This window comes from Chiloscyllium punctatum, chromosome 42, assembly GCF_047496795.1.
Source record: "Chiloscyllium punctatum isolate Juve2018m chromosome 42, sChiPun1.3, whole genome shotgun sequence".
Classification (NCBI taxonomy): Eukaryota; Metazoa; Chordata; class Chondrichthyes; order Orectolobiformes; family Hemiscylliidae; genus Chiloscyllium; species Chiloscyllium punctatum.
In genome coordinates this window covers 8,686,348-8,711,214 of record NC_092780.1, presented here as the reverse complement: position 1 = coordinate 8,711,214, position 24,867 = coordinate 8,686,348, and the positions used below count along the sequence as shown (strand labels likewise).

The window sequence follows — 24,867 nt, the reverse complement described above, 5'->3', positions numbered from 1 at the left end:
GGATTTGACGGTGTCAGAGATGTGGAGGGGATGTTTGGTTGAATCACATTTTGTGCACTGATTTTTTCCTTCACCAGCCCTCTGCTAAATCCAGTTTTCACTCCATTTAAAACTTGCAATTTAATTATAGGAGTTAGGATGTCATGTTGCAGCTATACAGGACATTGGGTAGGCCACTTTTGCAACACCACATTCAATTCTGGTCTCCCTGCTACAGGAAATATGTTGTTAAAGTTAAAACGGTGCAGAAAAGATTTACAAGGATGTTGCCAGGATTGGAGGGTCTGAGTTATAGGGCGAGGCTGAACAGGCTGGGGCAATTTTCCCTGCAGCCTCGGAGGCTGAGGGGTGACCTCATAGAGGTTTATAAAATCATGAAGGGCATGGATAGGATAAATAGACAAGGTACTTTTTCCAGGGTAGGGGAGTGCAGAACTAGAGGGCATAGGTTGAAGGTGAGAGGGGAAAGGTTTAGAAGGGACCCAAGGTGTAACTTTCTCACACAGGGGGTGGTGCATGTATGGAATGAGCTGCCAGAGGAAGTGGTGGCATCTGGTACAATGACAATGTTTAAAAGGTATCCGGATGGGTATATGAATAGAAAGAGTTTCAAGGGATATGGGCCAAATGCTGGCAAATGGGACTAGGTTAATTTAGAATATCTGGTCAGCATGGATGGGTTGAATCAAAGGGTCTGTTTCCATGCTGTACATCTCTATGACTCTAAGACAAAGGATTTTTTTTTAAAGTTGGCCATTTTTACTTGAAAAATCAATGCACTTACTCTTGTGTTTATGCGGTTTGTGATGAACTCACTTGTCATTTCAATTCTTTCTGCAGAGAGTGATTTTGTCCTTCGATTTCCCTTTCTATGGCCATTATTTGCGCCAGATCACCATAGCAACAGGAGGTAAGTGGCTCGTGTTGCTGGCAAAGAGTACATTTGTCACAATGCAGTTTCTTACAAGGAATCAGAATTTCTCTGTCAGGTACGGGACTGCAATTGAGTTTGATTTCTCCAAATAACAGCAGAGTCGCTGACCGCAGATGTGCTGCGCAAAAAAGATTCTGCTTCAGGATAATTACACTCGGGATTGCAATTGACTCCCCACCCAAAAAAAACAAGCAGAGTTGCCCAGTTCATTTGGAGCTTAGTGTTGGGAGGCAAAACCTGTTTTGGGTTCGGTTTTTTCAATTCTATTGGTGAGCTAAATGGGTGTTGTCATGTGGGATTAGAATAGTTAGGTACTTGTTTTTGACCAATGCAGTTTCAATGGGCCGAAGGGTGTTTTTCATCTGTGCTGTAGACTTTGATGATTCCTCTGACAGCCTGCCCGTACACCCCATTCCTTCTGGCAACATTAATAGCTGTGAGAGGTTGTGAAATTTGGAAAAGTGATCAGTCACATTAGAAATGAATCAGCTCAGCTACTTGCACTAGAGTTTTTCAATAGTTATTTCGCACTAGTTTAAGATTCAGTTCAAATGAGTGAATGATTTTATTGTCACATATATATCATGGAATATACAGTGGAAGCATTGTTTTCACCACAATCCAGTGTCATTTTGAGTTACAGATAAAAATAAAAGAAATGACTTAAATAGAGTTCATCTTCTGTTCAAATTGGGATGTCAAGCACTGCTCCAGGATTTCTGCAAGGTGTTCCAGTCCTCAAGGAGTCCACTCCGGGAATGGCAACAGTGACACGAATGCCCCAGGAGACCATGGTTCTGGTGCTGCCACCGCCATCTCAGCAACACCACCAGGACTCCCCGCTCCAGGCACTGCCATTGTTGCCAGAGTCCAGGCTGTGGGCCTACCACCACCAGGAGTTGACACACTAGGCCTACCACCACCAGGAGTATACACACCGGGCCTACCAATGCCAGGAGTAGACACACCGAGCCTACCACTGCCAGGATTCGATGCAGCGGGCCTACCACCACCAGGAGTCAATGCACCAGGCCTACCACTGCCAGGAATCGACACACTGGGCCTACCACTGCCAGGAGTAGGCAAATCGGGCCTACCACTGCCAGGAGTTGACACACCAGGCCTACCACTGCCAGGAGTCAATGCACCGGGCCTACCACTGCCAGGAGTCAACACACCGGGCCTAACACCACCAGGAGTCAACACACCGGGCCTAACACCACCAGGAGTCAAAGCACTGGGCCTACCACCACCAGGTGTCAACACACTGGGCCTACCACCACCAGGAGTCAACGCACCAGGCTTACCACCACCAGGAGTTGACACACCGGGCCTACCACTGCCAGGAGTCCCTGCTCCAGGCACTGCTGCTGCTACAAGTTCAGGCTCTGGGCTACCACTGCCAGGAGTCCCCAGTCCAGGCAGTGCCACCGCCCAGGGGTCCCTGCTCTGGGCACTGCCATTACTGCTGGGAATCCCTACCAACACTGCCAAAGCTGCAGCCACAGCCCCACCGACACCACTCCAGCCTTGGTGATGGAGAAAGAAAAGAAAAAGGAAAGAGAGAAAAGGATGCCACAGGCCTGAGCAGCAGGCACAGGAGCCTGAACTACCGACAGTGCTGGCGCCACCATCTTGAAAACAATTACATGCAACTCATCTGCCTTTGCCACACTGCCAGGTTGCTAATGCAAGCCAGCATTGACTCAAGAAGGTTTCTCAAGTTACCTTCATTTCCTCAGGTACTGGCCAGCAATTTATTGACATTTCCCCTTGTCAATTTTTTTTGCATTCTTTCACGAGATGTGGGTCTCACAGCCTAGACCCGCCACATTTGCCTATCTCTCACTGCACTTGAGAGGACGGTTGTGAGTTGCTGCCTTGTATCGCTGCAGACCATTTGGTTTAGAGACACCCACACTGTTGTTAGCAAAGATTTTGACCCAGTGACAGTGAAGGAACAACGATATATATTTCCATGTTAGGATGGTGTGTTGCATGGAGGTGAACCTTTGGTTGTTGGTGATCCTATGCATTTGTAGCCTTTGTCCTTCTAGAAGGTACTGTATAAGGAAGGTGCTGTATAAGGATGTTGCCGAGTTGCTACATTGCATCTTGTAGATGGCACACATTGAACGTCAGTGGTAGAGGGAGTGAGTATTTAAGTTGGTGCAGGGGGTGTCCATCAAGTAGCTTTTTGTCCTGGCTGTTGGCTGTTTTGAGTGTTGTTGGAGCTGCACCCGTATGGGTAAGTGGAGAGTATTCCATCACGCTTCTGACTTGTGCCTTGTGGGAGTCAGGAGTTAATTTACTACAAGCCAATTAGTGAACGCTAATTAAAGTAGCAAATGGTTGAGTATAACCTGTTTAAAGTGTTATTTGCAGGCACTTACAATAAGACTGCTAACAGGCAGTGAATTGGAAACTTCAATTTAAATCCTGGTTTTGGTTATAACTGCATTTTCAGTTCGTTATTAATGCTGCACCAGGTTAGTATGCTTAGATACATTGTGGAATTCAACTCAATGGAATGGAGAGCTGCATTTTAATCTCATTGCTTCATGGAAGATTTTATATTTCTGATTGCACTCATCATTGTTGGAGGAAGCTTGGTCTGTAACCTGCAAGTGGAATTCTGAACACAATTTGGCTGCAATTGCAAAATTGCAACACAGAAACCATTCTGCAATATTTAAAGTCAGCTATTTATCTGGGATAAAATGTTTTGGAATAACAGCCATAAAAAAGGCCATCTGAATGTTGGAAAAGTGGAATTTGAGCAAAGTGGAAAAGAGAATTCAGAGATCACAATGTGTGGTCTGATGTTTTAAGCTACTGTCAGCCTGTGCAAACTGCAAGTTATTAAAACCAATTGATGAAGGAAGACAAAATTTCAAGGAACATGTTAGAGACTAAGTTGGTTAGTTTTGACTTGCACGCCTGCTAACAGGTGATGGCAGGATTACAGGCAGTCCCTGGGTTCTATCTTGAGTCCATTTGAAAGCCAATTCGTCCACAAGTCAGAACACAGTGCAGGACCTGATAAAGTCGTCATTAGGAGTACAGGATATGTTTAAAATTGCATCCCTGTATGGGTTTGTTATTGTATATACACGCATTCGAAATCAAGAGCTCATAGTCTTGAACTGCTGTAGATCTGAAAATACACTGTGCTGGTTGGTGGTGGGAAGGAGGAAGATGTGAGAGATTTATTAATGAATTGAATATTTAGGCACACTAGAGCATTTGATTTTATTTCACTTCAAACCTTTTAACATAGAGTTAAAATTGGATCTCTGTCTCCACTTCGCACAAAAAGAAACATCCAGCAAAGACCCTGTGTAACCGGAACTAGAACCTGGATGTAGGTTTGCTTGTTAAGCTGGAAGGTTTGTTTTCAGACGTTTCGTCACCATACTAGGTAATATCATCAGTGAGCATCCGAATGAAGCACTGGTGGCATGGCCCACTTTCTATTAGTGTGTTTAGGTTTCCTTGGGTTGGTGATGCCATATCCTGTGGTGATGTCATTTCCTGTTCTTTTTCTTAGGGGGTGATAAATGGGATCCAAGTCAATGTGTTTGTTGATAGAGTTCCAGTTGGAATGCCCTGCTTCTAGGAATTCTTGTGCATGTCTCTGTTTGGCTTGTCCTAGGATGTTGTGTGATTTTTAACTTAATTTATTGACCTATTCAATGTCTGTTACCTTTTGAAGATGTAAGTGTAGTTCATATTCATCCCATGTTCAAGATAATGTCAGGAAAAGAGAAAAAAAATAATCTTAGATGTACAAGATAGTTGGTATCAAGATAGTGTTTTAAAGGCTGCTGCTCAAATAGAATATAAATAGAACAGAATGAAATGAATAACGAAGCAACTAAGAAGCTGTTTCATCTTTGATACCCAAAGCAAAAATGAACTGAGAAGTTAGGAGCTAAGCTCTGAGAGAGAAAAGGAAACAATGCAATGGCCAATTTATTTGGCAGTCAGGTGAAAGTTCAGGGTTGGTATAGTCACAGTGACAGCAAAATAAAGATATGAAATTATTGGAAGGCAAAGGAACAGATTGCAAGACAGTAGGCTGATTCTCCCTCTAACTAGGAGTGAAGGTCATAGAGTCATACAGCATGGAAACAGACCCTTCAGTCCAATTCATTGATGCCCGAACTAAACTAGTCTCACTTGCCACCATTTGGTCCGTATCTCTTTAAACCTTTCCTATTCATGTACCTGTCCGAAAGTCTTTCAAATGTTGTAACAATACCTGCATCTACCACTTCCTCTGGCAATTCATTCCACACATGCACCACCCCCTGTGTGAAAAAATAGATGAAAGCAAAAAACTGCAGGACATGGCAAATAAAATCGGAAAATCCTGGAGAAAATCAACAAAATTGGTAGCATCTGTGAAGAGAGAAATAGAGTTATCCTTGAGTCGAGTATGGCCCTGCTGAGTTTCTCCAGCACTTTCTGCTTTCATGAAAGTTATTCATGTGTGAATGTCTGTGAGTGGGAAAGAAATTCACTCATCATATGGTGGTTAATTGAACAATTCCAAAACCATCAGCACATTTTTAACACATTTTCTTATCAAAAGTATTTAAATTTACAAAAGAAAACTGATTGGTGTACAGCAATGAAAGAAGTGAACAGTTCAGGATTTTTTTTAAAAGCTCCTTTTCTGTGAATTAAAATCAGCTTCGTCTCAGGTTGTAGTTTGCAAACTTTAATTAAAATATGTATTTTTGGTGATAAACCCATTTTCAGCTGTGTTTGTATAATGCAGCAGGTTGGCACACTTAAATACATTGAGGAATTATTTTAAATGGAAATGAGAAAAAACAAACTGTTACATTGCGCAGTTCCACTGATTCATGAAAGCGATTGCATACCTCGCTATGTTCAGAATTGTTAATTAGAATGATGGTTCCCATTTCTGCGTTCACTCTATAATCAACTATTGTCGTGACAGAACAGAGCAATCCTACAGTATTGAAGGAAGCTATTCTCCAAATTATATTTCTTTGAAAGATCTGTCTATTGGTTCCACCTGTCAATTCTTTGACTCAAAGCTTTCTAACTGAGTTGTCTTTGGGTCATAACCAGTTGACAAGTTCAGGTCCCTATGAAATCATCATAGAATCCCCACAGTGTGGAAACAGGCCAGTCAACCCAACAAGTCCACATGGACTCTCTGAAGAGCATCCCACCTAGACCTTCTACCCTATCCCTGTAACCCTGCATCTCCCATGGCTAATCCACCTAGCCAAGCTATCCCTGAACACTATGGGTAATTTAAGCATGGCCAATACACCTAACAGGAGGAAACCAGAGCACCCGGCAGAAACCTACGCAGACACGAGGAGAACGTGCCAACTCCGCACAGATAGTCTGTCCAAGGTTGGGACTGAACCTGGTCCCCTGGTACTGTGAGGCAACAGTGCTAACCACTGAGCCACTGTGCTGCCCAGTCTGATCCACCAATGTTTCAGGCAATGTGTTCCACATCTTGTAAAGCCTCTATGTCGAAATACTTTCGTTCCACTTCCTCTCTAGTTGATCTGTCCATAATTTTATTTCCATGTTCTTTGGTTATGAATTGACTTGCCAGAGGAAAAAGCTTCTCCTTGCTTGTTCTAACAGTGCTCCATGTGAAGGGATTTTGCAGTTGACCTGAGCAATTATTGGTCCAGAAAGGTGCTCAATACACAGAGATCCCTGTCTGACCCAATTATCGCGTGCACCTTAGATAGGGCTAAAATAAAGCTGATGGAGATGAAAGATCTACCAACATTCACTGTCTATGCACGGGTAAGATAAATAGACATGCGAGAAAATTGTTTAAGAGATCCCAGTCACTTGGAAAGTGTGGCCTGGATTTTCATCCAGGTAGCACGAGTTAAGGAATAGGCTGTTCAACTTGAGTAAAGGTGGTTCTGGAGATATGGTTTTAATTGCTGGTAGGGAGACGACAATGATAGGTGTTAAGTGCAGGCTGCAGCTGGTACCTACTGACTTAGGAAAAGGACCAGAGAGCCCCAGAGGTCTCAGTCAGGCTCCAGTCAGGCCTGGAGCTCAGGTGTTCCAGCACCCTAATGGATTTCTGAGCTCTGGTCTAGCGTGATTGTGGCAATGGGGGACAATGAGGGGTGATGTTGAGGAGGCATAGCCTAACGTGGGGGAATGAAGGAAGATCTTGCTGAAATTTCAGTCAGACCTTTCCATGCGATTTACCATCCACGACATTTCTGAGGTGGCATGGATTATGACTGTAAGAAGAGCTGGAAATTGTGAAGGATTGCGACATCCCAATCTCTGAATGGAAAAGGCCAGGTCAGAGCGATGGCTCACACCCTTCCCGGGAAATTGGGTCAGGAATCCCAAAATTGGAACTATCCCACTGCTTTTAAAGGGTACCTAAATCATCAAATCCAGGCCTGTTTCCCGCTGCTAGTGGGAGAGGTAGGCAGGAAGGCAAGAGTTAATCTTCCTGTGCCTTTCTTTATGATGACAATTTTACAAAAATGTGAATGGCAGTTTCTTCAGGCAAGATGTTGACGGAGACTAGGATAATTCTCCCTCTGTAATGTTTAGTTATCAAAAGATTTGTAAAATGCATGTGTGTACTGAACTGTGTAATTCAATGTATGATCTTTCATGGCAGACTGGCAAATACAATGCAAAAATTCATACAGTGTTTGTTCAAACGGTTCCCAGGAAAAGAGGAGACAGTGCTAATTCTGTAGTAACTGCTGAGTGTTAATCTGAAACGGAGTGAAATTTCTCATTAACAATGGCATCTAGCCCTTACAATGCTGCCAGAACCAAGAAAGTTCTTACCTTCCAAGGCCAACTGTTCTGTAGGCTCAGGCACTGGACATTCCACCAATTGAGCTGCTCAAAGATTGGGAACTGATTTGCGAAATGTGTTCTTAACCCTGGGCTATTAGAATGGATGCTGACCTCACCACCTCAAACTGACCCTCCCAATCACCCTCCGCCATTTTACTCCACTTGACCACTTGTCTCCCACTCAAATGAGGCCGTGTTAAAATCAGGCCTTGATTTAATTGCAATTGTCCTCATCAGTCCTCAGCCAGGGACAGCGAGAGCCCATGTCCGTGAATGATCTTGAATCGCTGTGTGAATGTTTAGGTTTTACTGTAATTACCCACTCTCTAGTACAGTCAAAGACCTCGTGACAAACTTTATTACTGGCCTTATATTCAGAAAGAAGGAGAGGGATAGGGGAAACGGTTGTAACTATAGAGGGCTGGGAATGTATAGAATGAGCTGGGAATGTATAGAGGAAGATTAGATTAGATTACTTACAGGCCCTTCGGGCCAACAAGTCCACACTGACCCTCCGAAGAGCAACCTATCCAGACCCATTCCCCTACATTTACCCCTTCACCTAACAGTACCGGCAATTTAGCACGGCCAATTCACCTAACCTGCACATCTTTGGACTGTGGGAGGAAACCCACACAGACACAGGGAGAATGTTGCAAACTCCACACAGACAGTCGCCCAAGGAAGGAATTGAACCCGGGTATCTGGCACCGAGAGGCAGCAGTGCTAACCATTGTGCCACTGTGGAGGTGGTGGAGGTTGGTACAATTACAGCATTTAAAAGGGTATATGAATAGGAAGGGCTTAGAGGGATGTGGGCCAAGTGCTGGCAAATGGGACTAGATTAGGTTGGGATATCTGGCCAGCATGGACAAGTTGGACTGAAGGGTCTCTTTTGGTGCTGTACATCTCCACGACTCGATGTGATCCACACAATAACATATAGATTTTTATTAGACAAGGATTACAGATCCATGGCAGGTAAATGGAGTTAAGATGCAGAGTAGCCAAGATCTGATTGCATGGCAGCAAGTGCATGGGTGAGGAGGCACCCTCTCCCCATGGCCCCATTTACTCATCTAGAGTTGCTGAGCCCCAGCAGATTCATCCAATGAGCTTGGATGCAGAATGCCAAATAAATACAAAAGGCCATTGCAAAATGGTCAGAGTCATGTGAGCACAAAGCAGTCTGTGCCTATGACATTATGGAAATCCAGTTATCAGGAGCAATGGGAAATGTCTGTGCATCTGTAAAATAGACTCTAATCACTCTGTGCATCTTCGTTTTAATCTTCAGACTTTTGCTTCAATTCAGAAAATCCCCCTGTGCTTCAAATATAAGCTATTGTTAAAAAAAAACGAGATAACTTGCAGGGGTTTTATAAACAATATCGAACTCATGTGTTCAGAAGTGATGAGCCAGTCTCAATCCTGTGAAAGTGGTGAAATGACCTCACTCCAAGGGGGTAGTAGTCAATGCAGATGCTTAGAGGCATAGAGGCTGGTCCCCTAGCTGGGCACTATAGAAACAGAAGTCACAATCTGTCAATGTAAGATCGATTATTTAGAAATGAACTGAGGACAGTTCCTTTATTGAAAGGGCCAGGAATCTTATCAACTTTTGAATCCAGAAGGCAATTAATGCTTGGAGGCTGATATTTTCAGGAGCAATAGATCTTGGACAACAAAGGCTCAATGTTCTTACTTTCTTTCTGTGGGGGAGGGGAGGGGAAGGTGGGAAACATGTGAACTGCTGATGACTATGTCCAAAGTTTTGCAGGGGTGCATTCGCCGTAGTAAATTACCCACAGTGTCCAGGGATCATAGAATCCCCACAGTGTGGCTATTTGGCCCAAGAAATCCACACTGACCCATTCCCCTGCTCCATTACTCTACATTTACCCCTAACTAATGCACCTAGTCTTGTTGTCATGTCATCATAGTCTTACCAGACCATAGAGTTGCTCTCTTATTAGAGAGAAACGACTGGTGGTGATTTAACCTGAGGGCCACCAGACCTCAGGCAATGGAGGAGGTTGAGAAGGAAAGACCTTCATGGTAACCTCAAACCGGTGATGGGACTTGAACCCATGGTATTGGCAACTTAGTGCTCTATAAACCAACAATTCAGCCAACTAAGCTAAACGGAATCCCCTTGCACCTAACCTACACATCCCTGAACACCATGGGCAATTCACCTAACTTGCACATCTTTGGATTGTGGGAGGAAACCGGAGCACCTGGAGGAAACCCACGCAGACACTGGGAGAATGTGCAAACTTCACACAGACAAGTCACCCGAGGCGAGAATTAAACCTGGATTCCCTGGCTTTGTAAGGCAGCAGTGCTATCCACTAAGCCACCGTGCCACCCAGGTATCTGAATGTTAGGAGGGTTATCCAGCTTCTCCTTATTACTGAAACCTGCTAGTCCCGGCAACATTCTCCTAAATCTATTCTGAAACCTTTACAATTTAATCATGTCCTTCCTATAGCAGGGTGACCAGAACTGTACACAGTTCTCCAGAAGAGGTTATAGCGAGTTTTGAGAAGATTTGTAGCTCAGATTGGGATTTTGGATTTAGGTTTGCTCGCTGAGCTAGAAGGTTCATTTCCAGATGTTTCATTACCCTATTAGGTAACATCTTCAGTGGGCCTCAGGCAAAACAATGATGAAAATTCCTGCTTTCTATTTATATGTTTGAGTTTCTTTGGGCCGGTGATGTCATTTCCTGTGGTGAAGTCACTTCCCAGAAAAAGAACAAGAAGTGACTTCACCACAGGAAATGACATCACCACAGGAAATGACATCACCAGCCCAAAGAAACCCAAATATATAAATAGAAAGCAGGAATTTTCAGCATTGTTTTGCCTGAGGCCCACTGATGATGTTACCTATAAAGGTAATGAAACGTCTGGAAATGAACCTTGCAGCTCAGCGAGCAAACCTACATCCAAAATCCAGAAAAAGTCTCATCAACGTCCTGTACGACCTCAACAAGACGTCCAAACTCCTGTACTCAGTGGTCTGAGCAATGAAGGCAAGCGTGGTAAACTCCTTCTTAACCACCCTGTCTACGTATGATGCACTTTGCAAAGAACTGTGTACCTGAATCCTTATGTCTGTCTATTTGACAGCATTGCCTGGAGCCCAACCATTTACTGTATAGGTCCTGTCCTGGTTTGATGTAATACCTTACATTTATCCAAAGTAAACTCAATGTGCCACTCCTCAATCCCTTTGTAATCTTAGATTCGCATCTTCACTGTTGATTCTACCGCCAAATTTGGTGGCATCCGGCAAACTTACTAACCGTGCCTCCCAAATTCTCATCCACATTGTTTATACGAATGACAAACAGTGGACCAAGCACCAATCCCTTGAGAGAGTGCTGGAGGGTGTTGGTGTTCAGGGAGGGAAATCCAGAGTTTCAGGAGCAAGCAGAAGGCAGGGATGCCACTGGTGTGAAATCCGAGCCAGAGAGCCAGAATCTGAGGATTGTTCACTTTTCGGAAGGATGCAGGGCTGAAGGAGGTCATGGAGATAGAAATAGATATGGTTAGGACAGAAGGAATTGAATGGAAGGACAAAAATGGTGTATAGGCCCGATGGGAGCCAAAGATGTCAGGTCCTCAGTTTCCATCTCCCCAACACTTTCTACACACCAGACACCAACTCCCACCCCCCCCCCCCCCCCCCCCCAGATCTGGCCAATGGCCTGCTCTCCTATTTGGAGTGTCAAATTGCCGCAGTCAGTGCTGGGGAGGAACAACTCATTCATCTTTTCTCCCATTTCTACCCCCAAACTCCAACCCCACTCTCCCTCACCATTCAAACTCATCCAATTTACAGCTGTTCCATGGTGTGCTATAACTACATTGAATTCACATCCTCAAACTCAAGCAGCAAACCCCTTCAGGTTAAGCTTCTATAGCCAGCAGTAGCATGGGAAGGGAACAGACTGAAAGTGCCACCCTCCTCCCCACACAGAAACCGGCATGAGAAAATACTTCACTCAAGGAGATGAATCAACCATTTCACAAATATCCTGCCAAAGCCATGGAAGGTAAAAATTCCAACTCCAATTAGGAGGAAAAGGAAGATGAATAACTAACTTGTTCATTGCAAGGCTACCAGATCAAGTATGAGGATAAACAAAGAAGATTGGATATCCGATAGTTTCTTGTTTGAATTCTCTCCTTGCTACTCCCTGTCCTATTTCTGTAGCTGAAAATGTGTTGCTAGAAAAGCGCAGCAGGTCAGGCAGCATCCAAGGAACAGGAGAATCGACGTTTCGGGCATTAGCCCTTCTTCAGACATGTCGCTGCCTATTTCTGTAGCTGCCAGCAGCCCCCAACAGCCCTCAGGAACTCTTCACTCCTTCAATTCCAATCACAATTACAATTCCTGCGATATTCAGTGCCTTCAGTTGCCACATCTCTGGAATTCCGTCCTTAAACCTTGCTGCTTCTCTTCCTCTGTCTTTCTTTGCTCTTTTTTATAAGGTTATTCTCTAGACCTAGCTCCTTGGGTGGATTGGTGGCCCAGCGGTTAGCACTGCTGCCTCAAAACACTAGGGACCCAGGTTCGATTCCAGCCTTGGGCAACTGTCTGTGTGGAGTTTGCACATTCCTCCAGATGCCCTGGTTTCCTCCCACAGCTCATAGATGTGCAGGTTAGGCGGGTTGACCTTGCTAAATTGCCCATAGTGTGCAGGATAGGTGGGCTAGCCGTAGGAAATGCACGCTTACAGGGATAGGTGTGGGTGTGGGTGGGATGCTGTTTGCAAGGTCGGTGCAGACTGAATGGATTGCTCCCATGCTGTAGGGGTTCTCTGGTTCTTGGTGAAGGTACCCTGACAGATGTAATCTCCATCTGGCAGAGGCTGTGTTGGAGTTGAAGGGTGTGTAGTTCAACAAACTGCCCCCTTGGGGTCAGTGTGATACTATCCCACCTCTGAGCATGTTGTTGAAGGTGGGAGTCAGGCAGGGGCAGGTAACCAGTTAATGGTAACTCTTTTGCTACAGGGGCAATTTGATGATGTCCTGGAATCTTCCAAAAGGTAGCTGCTCAGCCCACACTGCATCCCTGCTGAGAACATGGTGCCCCACTGAGGAAGATGGTTGGACATGACCCCCCAACAGCCATCAGGGTGAAGGGGAGAGCAGGTGTCAGCACAGTTTCTGTGACCTCCCTGACCCTTAGCTGGAGCCAAAGGATGAAACACTCTGGAAGTGGGACTCCCCCAGACACAGTGATGACCTGCAAGTTATGGCCTTTCTTAATTTAACCCTTTCTTTTTGAAATTGGTCCTTTATCCTGATGTGTCCTCACCTTCTTCCACCTATAATGGCAGTGCCAGCTCTCTCAAATTCTCACCTTCGCTGTCCTGAAGCCCCACATTCTCCCTTTCACTCTCCCAAAGCCCCACATTCTCCCCTCCGCTCTCCCTGTCTGCACTCTGTGAGCTGGACTGGAGTTATGGAGATGGTGACTTCATTGGTCACCTTGAGGAAGATCATGCAGGTGTAAACGAGCCTCACAAAGGCTTTAACATTTAACATAAACAAGGCCTCATAAAGGCCTCATAACTATTGGGATCAGGAAGCCTGAAGGCCATTAAAATGCCTTGTAAGTGGATCAGTATTATGTTTTATCCGGTAATGCTGCTGTGAAGTGCCTTGGGCTGTTGTTTTTACTAGTTTCTCAGCTCTATATAAAAGCACGTTATTATTGTCTTATCCCATGTTTCATGGGATCCTCACGGCCGCAACAACTTTGCTTCTTTGTACTTACAAACACTATGAGCAGATTGACAGGGCAGTTAAAATTTTACTAGCAGGGAGCAAAGCAGAGAAAACTTTCCTTCAATACGATCTTGTTCTCCTGCATAATGTACACCATCTTGATGTCTTTCTCTGTTGTTAATTGGTGGCCTAAGGTGAGGTCCTGCTGATAGCCTGGCAGGCAACCAAATGTTCAGCATCAGAGGGTACCTGTCGTGTTGTGTACTGGGAGAGTTGCCTATTAAAAGCAATGTGCTCTGTGCAGATACACTGATTTAATTGTCAGTGTTGTGTTTATAGTTCGAGGTCCTAAAGTGTGAAATTGGCTTTCTTGGAAACAAAGATGTGGTGCTTAAGATAAGGTTCAGTAATCACTGACAGTCACAAAAATTCCTTTCCTCCCATTTTAACTTTGAAGCAATGTTCAGATTCCAGTTTCTATGCACCAGCTAGCACTGACTCGCAATCGGCTGATTTGTGCCTGTGTCAAATCTTTCAAAGGGCAAAGGTCAGCCTAATCATTTACCATTAGCAAGCTGTCCAACTGCAACACTCAGAATGCCAATTCTGAACATTTTCTCAATCACTATCCGAGTGCAGTAGCTTTGGGGATGATGGATTAGCGGCAATGTCTTAGGCCTCATAATCTAAAGCCCTAGATTAATTCTCCAGGATCAGGGGATCAACCCCATCATGTTGGAATTCAAGTCCAATTAATAAATCTGCAATGGGTAAATTTTCTTGGTAAGAGCTATCATCAGATGTTGCTAACAACCCATCTGGGTCACTAATATCCTTTTGGGAAGGAAATCTACCACCCTTACCAAATCTGGCCTACACATGGCTTCAGATTGTGGTTGACTCTTAACTGCCCTCTGTAATGGCTTCACTAGAATAAAGAAAAAAATGTAAATTTTGGGGATTGTCCTGAAGAGTAGGAACATCTGGGCTGATTGCTTTGACTCTCTTTAGCTCAAGAAGACTGAATATAATTGTAATGCCTGAATGACCCAGCACAAATCCGACATCAAAGCTGGGAACGTCCTTATTTCTAGCACTGAGTATGAAACTGTGTAGGATGTTTGTTTACCACTGAGCTATGGTTTTAGTGCACCTAGTGGTTGACATAATTCCAGGGTGGCTGGTATCCCGTCACCATGTCACCCCTGTATTTATACACAGTGCACAGTACATGACACTAGCCCAGCTAGCTCAGAGCCAGCTCTCAGAGTGAACAGGACCCCTGACACTTATATCTGTCAGCCAGAGCTCCCTGTTTGGATCAAGTTAACAGCCCCAGTCAGGGAACTCATATTCTGTAGGTTTCCATCTGGCCGGCCTCGTTCCAAACACCACAGGAGTATGGTTATGGTGTAGAGCTGAATGTTTAAGCCTTTATTCTCATTTTTTAAATTTGGGGGAACATGTAAAATCAAATATGTAGCCTATACCTACTGCCCACCTCCACACGTTCTCCCACATTATGATGGGTGAAGGTGATGTTAGAAAATCCATATGCCCTTCAGCTCCCTCAGGCCATCAAGCAGTTAATTGGCTGCCATTTAAATGTCTCCTCTTTCATATTATGAGCAACAGGGAAAGTGGAAAGACAGACCTTCACTGCTTCCGTCTACAGGGTGGTGACGAAGGATAAAGGGGTTAGTGGGAGGCAGGGCAAATGAGTCCCATTTGCATATTGGAGGTGCTACATACCTAAGATCATTGCCCTCCTTCAGTAATCATCCCCACCAGCCTCTCAAACCCAGCACCCACCCCACTCATCTCCCTTGTTGGAACCTGACAGGTAGACTCTGATTAATCAGCGTCAGCTCAAAATGAAGGCAAATTAGAATTAGCAGTTAGACAGTTAGGTGCTTGTTTTTGATGGGCATTGACTTGATGGGCTGAAGGGCCTTTTTCTGTTCTGTAGAACTCTACGATGATACCCTGCCTTCCCTTAAATACTGGCTCGATGTTATCCTCTTGTTCGGATTCTGCCTGTAGTTCCAGCTGTGGCCACTGCTTGAACCAGGCGCTGCTGAGTCTACAGAGCTGCCCGCCAATTTGAAGGTGGTGCTCTCTCCACAGATGGGGAACATTAATGTTGATTCTGGAGTAGCAGTATGCCAGCCCTTTGTTGCCTGGTGGACTCCTAAACCATTATTTAATTTGGAGAAGGGGTTTTGAAATGCTACATCTGATGTAATTTACCAAAATGTAAAACAGAGACCATTTAGCAAATTGTTTCATCTTCAAGTAACTGTATTCTGACAAGAATGAAGAGTTGGCAGCTTTAGGGACCTTGTGGTCATGACATTAGTTAGACCTCTACATTTAAAGACCTCTGTAACTGTATGAATGCGTAAGTGTTTCAAAATATCAATGTAGGCTATTCCTGTTAACCTTTCAGGCTTGTTCATGTAAACCACATGGTACTGTCAGTTTTGTGGTAAGTAGCAACTCAATGAACATCACTGTTCTCAGTGAGTGACACTCACACCTCTGAGTCCTAAAGTTCTAAATTAGAGTCCCGTTCTGCAGTTAGAGTACAAAATTGAAAGCTTCTTTATTCTTTCATGGACATGGGCACCATTGGCAAGATTGGCATTTGTTCCCCTTCGCAGGTATCCTTGAACAGCGTAGCTTGCTGAGCCCCGTCAGAGGGCAGTTAAAAGCCAACCACATTACTCTATGGTCTGGAGCTACGGGTGGGGCAGAACAGGTAAGGATGGCAGATTTGCTTCCTTAAAGGTGACAGGGGAACCGAATGGATGGTTACCATGGTTGCAAGGTTGTTGTTAGCTTTTAAATTCATGTTTTATTGAACTTCAATTCATCATCCAACATTTGAGCCCCTAGCCCCAGAATATTAGTTTGGGGCCTCTGAATCAGTAGCCCATTGATATTATCACAGTGACACTGCCTCCCTCTGTATAGCATTGAGGGAGTACAGGTCAGATATACCATCTCTGAAGAGAGATGTTAAGCTGATTCGCTGTCTGCCCGATTGAGGTGGATACAAATGATCCTAGGGCTCTGTTTTGAAAGGGAGCAGTGGAGTTTGTCCTGGATCATTATTTATCCCCCCATCAATACTATAAAACAGATTATCTGCTCATTACCATATTGCTGTTTCTGGGAGCTTACTGTGTACACTTTGGCTATTACAGTACAGCAGTGACTACAACCCGAAAAGTAACTCATTGGTTCGAAATCACTCCAGTGGCTGGGAAGTGCTGGATAGTTGCAAGTGTGTCTTCCTTTCCTCTAGTTACTTGGGGACACACATTAAAAAGGCATGATTTAAAACGAGTAGCTCACCCACCCAGCATGTGACTCTGCTCCCCATCCTCCCTTAACTTGAGGCCCTGTCATTTCTGGTCTGCAAGACATTTCCTGTTGGGCCTCCCTGTTTGGAGATGGGACTGCAGATGCTGAGAAGTCAGAGGGGGTAAAGTGTGGAGCTGGGAAAAGCACAACAGGTCAAGCGGCATCAGAGGAGCAGTGATGTTGATGTTTCTGGTTGGAACCATTCATCAAGACTGATGAAGGGTTATGCCCAAAATGTCGACTCCCCAGCTCCTCTGATGCTGCTTTACCTGTTGTCCTTTTCCCAGCTCCACACTTTATCCACTCAGGTCTCCCTAGTTCATATTCATCCAAAGCCTCCAACGCTGTAATCACCTGCCGAATAAACTAGGAGTTGGTGGCGCGGTTACCTAGAAACATAGAGAGTAGGAGCAGGAGTAGGCCATTCAGGCCCTCTATAGCCAGCTCTGCCATTCATTATGATCATGGCTGATCATCTAATTTAATATCTTCTTGCTTCTCCCCCCTATCCTTTGATCATTTTCACCCAAAGTGCTATATCAAGCTCCCTCTTGAGATCATTCCAATGTTTTAACCTTGTCTGCTTTCCATGGTGGGAAATTCTGTGGGCGAAGACATTTCTCCACATCTTAAACCTTCTCCACTGTCTTAAGTCTTCTACCCTGTATCCTTGGACTGTGACTGGTAAATGTCTCTGTGCCAGTACAGAGGAACCTCGATTATCCGACATTCGATTTACTGAATTTTGGATTATCCGAACAAGATGGCAAGGTCCCGACGCTGGTCTAACTGTTATCTGGCATTTGATTATCCGGCATTTGATTAACCAAACGAAATATTCCCTGCCCATGTCCTTCGGTTAATCGAGGTTCCTCTGTAATCCAAAGCCCCGGTTAATGTTCTGGAGACACAGGTTCACTGTATCAAAACTATAGGGTGACACAGTGGCTCAGTGGTTAGCACAGCTGCCTCACAGCGCCTTGGACCCAGATTCGATTCCCACCTCAGGTGACTGTCTATGTGGAGTTTGCACATTTTCCCCGTGTCTGCGTGAGTTTCCTCCGGGTGCCCCGGTTTCCTCCTACAGTCCAAAGATGTGCAGGTTAGGTAAATCGGCCACGCTCAATTGCCCGTAGTGTTAGGTGCATTAGTCTGGGGTAAATATAGGGAATGGGCTTGGGTGGATTACTGTTCGGAGGGTGGGTGTGGACCTGTTGGGCTGAAGGGCCTGTTTCCATACTGCAGGGAATCTAATCTAAAATATTATCTTCAGTGAGTGGAACTTAGAGCCAGTAAACAAAATTGAAACTCATCTCCACAATGGAATCATGAAACTATTGACAATTGTTATGTAAACTCAGCTGGATCATGAGTGGGTTTGAGGGAGTGAAATCTGTCATCTTTATCTTGTCTGGTCTAGATTTTTTTTCCCCAGTTCACTCTTTCCTGCCTCTGAAATAGCTAAGGAAAATATTTTGTTCAATGCCATTAGAGATGGACAACAAGTCTTGGTCTTCCCTATGCCTCCCAAATCCAATGGATAGCAAATGCAAAAAAAAACAAAGGTACAAAAAGCTGGGACTTTTCTCATTGGAGTTTAAGGGAGTGAGAGATGACGTTGAGAGTTTTACAGGAATGCGAAGGATTTGGATAAGATGAATAGCAGATGTCTTTTCCCTAGGATGTGGGGGAGTTCAAGACTAGGGGGCATATTTTTAAGGTAAGCAGCAAAAGATTTCAAAAAGACATGAGAGGCAATTTGTTTACATAGTGATCTATGTGTGGAATGAAATTCCAGAGGAAGTGGTGGATCTAGGTTACATTTAGGTAAGTACATGGGAAAGAAATGTTTAGAAGGATATGGGCCAAGCACAGGCAGATGGGAATTGTTTTGGATTATTGTCGGCATGGGCTGGTTGGACTGAAGGGGCTGTTTCTGTGCTGTATGACTCGATCATTCTATCACTATTGGACACTTTCTCCCCTATCTACAGAAAGGGGGACAAACTAAAATGCAAAAGAGTGTTAGCATTTTCTGGGAAGCATTACGTTAGGTTTTTTTGCCCCCGGCGATGCTATGTAGAAGCAACAAAAAATCTGGTGGAAGCGAAAGCAAAATATCCAGTTCCAGAAAAGAGCTGCTTGAAATGTATACGTTGACACTGAAACAGTGTGAGATCTTGTTCTATTCCATGCTGCTGTCATTCCTAAACAAAGCAACTCCCATAAAGCAATTACTCTGAGAATATCTGGAATTACAATGGCCTCTAATGTATCTCATTCTTATTTTTCCAGGTTTTATATTCACCGGGGACGTTATCCACAGGATGCTGACTGCCACTCAGTACATAGCCCCACTCATGGCGAACTTTGATCCCAGTTACTCCAGGAATTCCACCATCAGATACTTCGATAATGGTAGATTTTTGTTACTACTTTGGTCGGTACGGGATGTGCAGTGTTTAAGAGTCACAGATAGGAGTGCACATTAGGGTGTTCTTTTGTTCTACTTCTCTGGGCCTCATTCATTGGCCACAATTGCCAGAGTTTTCCAGGCAAACACTCATGCCTTGCCTCTATGCTTATTCTTCTCACTTCAGTTTAAATACTGAAGGTTATCCTGAAGGATATTATACTGAGGCTGGATCCAGTTCTGATCCAAACTACCAGCAAATTTGTAGACAGTGACCAAGAACAGGAATTCTAAAAATAAGAGAGAAAACTCAGGCAACAGTTGAGAGATTAGACAGTATATATGGACAGTGAACTGCTAACTGAGATCCAGCATTTCAGAGCAGACCACTGATCGGGATGCAGTATGATATAGGAGGGAAGTTGAGTGTCATAGCCCTGGACATCAAAGCCACTTTCAACCAAATGTAGCCAAACTAGAATCAGTGGGTCCCATGGAGCAAACTCTCTGCTGGTTTAAGTCATACAAAGGAAGGTGATTGTGGTTGTTAGAGGTCAGTCATCTCACTCCAGGACATCTCTGCAGAAGGTCCTCGGTGTAGTGTCCTAGGCCTCACCATCTTCAGCTGCTTTATAAATGATCTTCTCTCCATCATAAGGTCAGGAGTGGAGATGTTTGCAGATGGTTGCATGATGTTCAGCAGCATTCACAACTCCTCAGATACTGAAGCAGTCTGTGTTCAAATGCAACAAGATCTGGACAATATCTAGGCTTGGTGTGACAAGTGCTAAGTAACATTCATGCCATACAAATGCCTGGCAATGACCACCTCCAATAAGATACACCGCCCCTTGACATTCAATGGTGTTACCATCACTGAATCACTAGTATCAACATTCTGGGGGCTACCATTGACCAGAAACTCAACTGGACTCACCACATAAATGCAATAGATACAAAAAAAATCTCAGAGGTTAGGAATACTGTGGTGAGTGACGATCTCCTGACTCTCCAATACCTGTCCATCACCAACAAGACACCAGGCAGGGGTGTGATAGAATACTCCCCACTTGCCTGGATGAGTGCAGCTCCAACAACATTCAAGAAGCTTGATACCATCCAAGACAAGCAGCCCACCTGATTGGCACTACATCCACAAACATCTAATCCCTCCACCACTAATGCTGAGAAGCAGCAGTGTGTATTATCTGCAAGATGCTCTGCTGAAATCTGCCAATTCCCCTTAGACAGCACCTTCCAAACACATGACCACTTCACTCTAGATGGACAGGGATGGCAAATAGATGGGAACACAATCCCCTGCAAGTTCCCCTCCAAGCCACTCACTATTCTGCCTTGGAAGTGTATCACCGTTCCTTGACTGTTACTGGTGAAGGAGCTTATTCCTGATGAAGGGTTTATGCCTGAAACATCGATTCTCCTGCTCCTTGAATGTTGCCTGACCAGCTGTGCTTTTCCAGCACCACACTCTTGATCCACTTCACTCTCATTGAGTCAAAATCCTGGAATTCCCTCTCTAAGGCATTGTGGCTCTACCTACAATACAGGAGTACTCCAGTTCACCACCACCTTCTCAAGGGGCAACTAGGGACCGTCAATAAATGTTGATCAGCCAGGGATGTTCACATCTCACAAATAATTTATTTTAAAAGATGCATATGAGTGTTTGGGGAGGGAATTAATATGGAGAGGACTGGAATTGACCATCTGGCTGGATTACAATACTGTAATAGAGATGTCGGACTGATTCTAATTGAGATATTGGACTGGGTTGAGCGGAAGGTTAGAGAACTGAATGTGCAAGAATTCATGTGCTGAGGGAAAGACAAACATAAAGTAATTTTGAATTATTTATTTCTAGGGAAATCTGTGTTAAGTTTTTGAGTTCCACGTGCAATTTTATTTTTGGTTGGAAACATAGCAAAAGCAGAGTTATAAATAGGAATTTACTTTCCACCTCGCTGTTGCTAGCTGTGATGTCTGGACTGTGTCTGTGATTGGAACAATCCACCCAGTGAAACCTCTGTGTGTCTGTATTTCTGTATGTGTTATGGTTGACTAAAGGGTAACGCAGCCTCACTCTCTCACCCGTCTGTCTGGTGTTCTGTGAATCCAGTAGAAACAACTGCTCGAGCTTTTAGGGTTACTGCACTCCAGACATGACTGGAGAGAATAGCAATGCAGCTATTGTCTGAGTACAGTTTGCAAGATGTAATCCTGCCCCCTTTTAGACAAGGGAGATTTATTCAGTAAAGGAGAAGCCAGACATGTTGATGAGATTTACACTTTGACTCTTAACCTTCACCCACTTTGTCTGCAAACTACACAGAGATTGTTTTGTTGGTGTGTTGGTTGTGACGTGCCCTCAATGAGCTGCTCTGTGTTTCCCCTTCTTTTAGTGCTAAGTGACATTTTTTGGAACAGCAAAAACTGTGAAACTTTGGGAGAGAATGAACAGGTATTGAATCACTGCTGATTTTTCCAAAAATGAGCCAGCATTCCAGTTCAAAATGAAATGGCTGTCAGAGAGAATGAAAATGGGTACCAACACTGCAGTTGGAGAAAACGGTGATGAACAATAACCCTTGGAAACGAAGTGCAAAGATTTGAAGTTAGGTGAATTGGCAATGCTAAATTTCCCATAGTGTCCAGGAATGTGCAGGATGGATGGATTAGCCATGGGAAATGCAGGGTCAAAGGAATAGGGTAGGGAAAATGGTCTGGGTAGGATGCTCTTCGGAGGGTCTTGATGGTCCAAATGGCCTGTTTCCTCACTGACTCTATGAATGCACTGGTCTGAATGGAGCTTCATTTTGACATAAACACAATGACCTTGAGGAGTCATGTGGTGCAGTGGTAGCCTCCTACCTCAAGGCTAGGAGGTTCAAGTCTCACCTGCTCTGAAGGTGTAAGCTCACATGTTCTGAACCAGTTGCCTAAAAAATATCTACATGATGAGTTGGACCGGTATGTGTGTTGAATTGGGTCTGGGGAATAAAGATCTTCCCACCTGGTCCTTGTGGAACAGTTCCAGGCTTTTCCCTCTGCCACACAGACAGTGAGTGGTGACTGCTATGGCTGACCTCAGCTCTTCTTGGTGACAGAAGGAGGGGGAGGTGGAATTCAGCCAGTCTACCTTACTGGGACTGGAAAGTACAAGCATGTCAAAAATGGAGGAAAAACAAGAGGTTCATGAGCTTAGTTCCTGTTGTTCTACAACAACAACTCAGAGGTTATGAGTTTAACCTCTTACGTGTAATAAAACTGTACAGCACAGGAACAGGCCCTTCAGCCCATTATGTTGTGATGAAAGTGACACCAAATTAAAGTCATCCCTTTTGCCTTCTCTTGGTCCTTATCCCCCCATTCCTTGCACATTAATTTGCTTATCTAAAAGTCCCTTAAATGCCCCTGTCATATCTGCTTCCACTACTATTACTGGCAACGTGTTCCAGACTCCTCCCACCCTCTTGTGTAAAACACTTGCCCCTCATATTTCCTTTCAACTTTCCCCCCTCTCACCTTTATTGCATGCCCCTCTAGTTTTAGACATTTCAACTCTGGGAAAAAGATTCTGACCGTCAACCCTATCTATGCATCTGATAATCTTATGGACTTCTATCAAGTCTCCCCTCAGCCTCCACAGCTCCAGAGAAAACAATGCAAGTTTTTCAAGCCTCTCCTTGTAGCTCATGCCCTTTAATCTAGACAGCATCCTGGTAAACCTCTTCTGCACTCTCTCCAAAGCCTTTACATCCTTCCTGTAGTGTGGTGACCAGAACTGAATGCAATACTCTAAGTGTGGCCTAACCAAAGTCTTACAAAGCTGCAACATCACATCTTGACTCTTGCATTCAATTTCCTGACCAATAAAGGTAAGCATACCATACGCCCCATCTACCTGCATGGCCACTCAATATCCAACTCAATAAATCTGGTCATTTTTCATTAGAGCTAACACAAAACCCAATGTGTCTGCTGATGTCCTTTAGAGAAGGGGATCAAACCTACCATGCCCACAAATCCATGCTATGTGTTTGCCATCAATGCAAGAAACAATGGCCATGTGCATCAGCATGCTGAGGAGTTTTAGGAATTTGCACATCTGGCAAAGAAGAGCCAGATGGAGAGGGCATGATGGGAATTCTCATGTAACCTCCCAGTGATTCCTGAATTGGGCATTGCCCCCTGCTGAAATGCAAATGCAAAAATAATTATCCTCTTTTATTTTCAAAATTAATGTCTCCACTAATTGTAAACATCATACAATGAACTGTTGTCTGTTGGCAGGTGTTCAATGCATTGTGGTTTCATTTGTTGGGTCCCTTCGTGGACAGATAAGAGGAAGGAAATTGAGAAAATGCCAATTTATTAATTAAATTCCTCAACTCAGACTGCACAAATAAAAAACTGCGAGGGAAAGATCTTGCTGTAAGTGCAATAATCTGATGAACATTGAAACATAGGAACAAGTGTCAATCATTCAAGCCGCCCAAGCCAGCTCTGTGCTTTGTGATTGATTTGGAAATCAACTCCAGTTTCCTGTCTTCGATGCCAATACTTAACAAATCTTGATCAAGCTCAATCTTGAAAGCTCTAATTGTCCAGTATTCACATCATTTGGAGCAGTTAATTCTTGATTTTCACAAGTCTTTGTTTGGAAGCGAATTTCCTGACTTTGCTCCTGAATGGACAGACGCTTGTTTTGTAATTAAGCTCCTGTGGTTTTGATTTCCCATCAGAGAAAATAGTTGATGCATATCTCCCTTGTCAAAACCTTTTAAACTCTTGAAGTAGCTCAATTGGATCAATGCCTCAATTTGCAACACTAAAAAGAAATACAAGCCAAGTTTATGCAATCAGTTCTCATTTTAGTTAATTATAACCGGTTCCTACTTTTTGATAGGGATCCAGTGCATGGAACCCTAGAAACCAACATTACTGAACCTTTTGGTTGCTCCACTAAAAAACTGGTGCACCCTTCCTGAAGCACAGGTGTCCAAAACTGAAGGTAAATGCGGATTGACCAAAACTCTATACAACCTGGATCCCCATGTACTAGATGCCTATCAAAAAGTGAGAACCGGTTATAATGAACTAAAATCGGCACCTAAGGTTAAAACAAACCTCAAAAGGCTAAAATATCTTCTTTAATAATCTCCTCGAGGAACGTTTTACTTTATCTCCCGCTGAGCCTCTTGTCATAACAAGTTTATTCCACCTGCAAAGTGTACTGAAACACTCCAGAGGCTGACTCATGTTTTACTCTTCAAACAAGGAGGCGCCACATTCTCTGGCTGGGAGCGCGATGACATCACCATGACCGAAGGGGCTGGAGTGCGAAAAGCCGTCAATAAAGTGAAAAAAGGAAACGAGCAGGCCGCACTGACTGGGTTCAGTGAGTCTGCCATTTCACCGGTTCCAGAAAACGGAATGATTCTGATGTATTCAAATATTTTTCTTTTAAAGGACAGGGCATTTCTTTTGAGTAATATCAATTTCAGTAGATATAATTGCACAATCCTGGAACT

The 24,867-nt window shown here is 44.1% G+C and overlaps 1 protein-coding gene and 1 long non-coding RNA gene across 2 annotated transcripts in view; one reads left to right on the top strand and one right to left on the bottom strand.

The window, feature by feature from the left end:
• The window catches only part of LOC140465709 (plexin domain-containing protein 1-like), a 274,629-nt gene that overhangs the window by 112,572 nt on the left and 137,190 nt on the right, over positions 1-24,867 (top strand). Inside the window, exons 4-5 of the mRNA XM_072561360.1 lie at positions 841-910; positions 19,198-19,320. Coding sequence (XP_072417461.1) covers positions 841-910; positions 19,198-19,320 — 193 coding nt within the window. The remainder of the gene's footprint in view (positions 1-840; positions 911-19,197; positions 19,321-24,867) is intronic.
• LOC140465710 (uncharacterized) overlaps positions 1-24,867 on the bottom strand; it is a 74,069-nt gene that overhangs the window by 20,056 nt on the left and 29,146 nt on the right. The window lies entirely within an intron of this gene.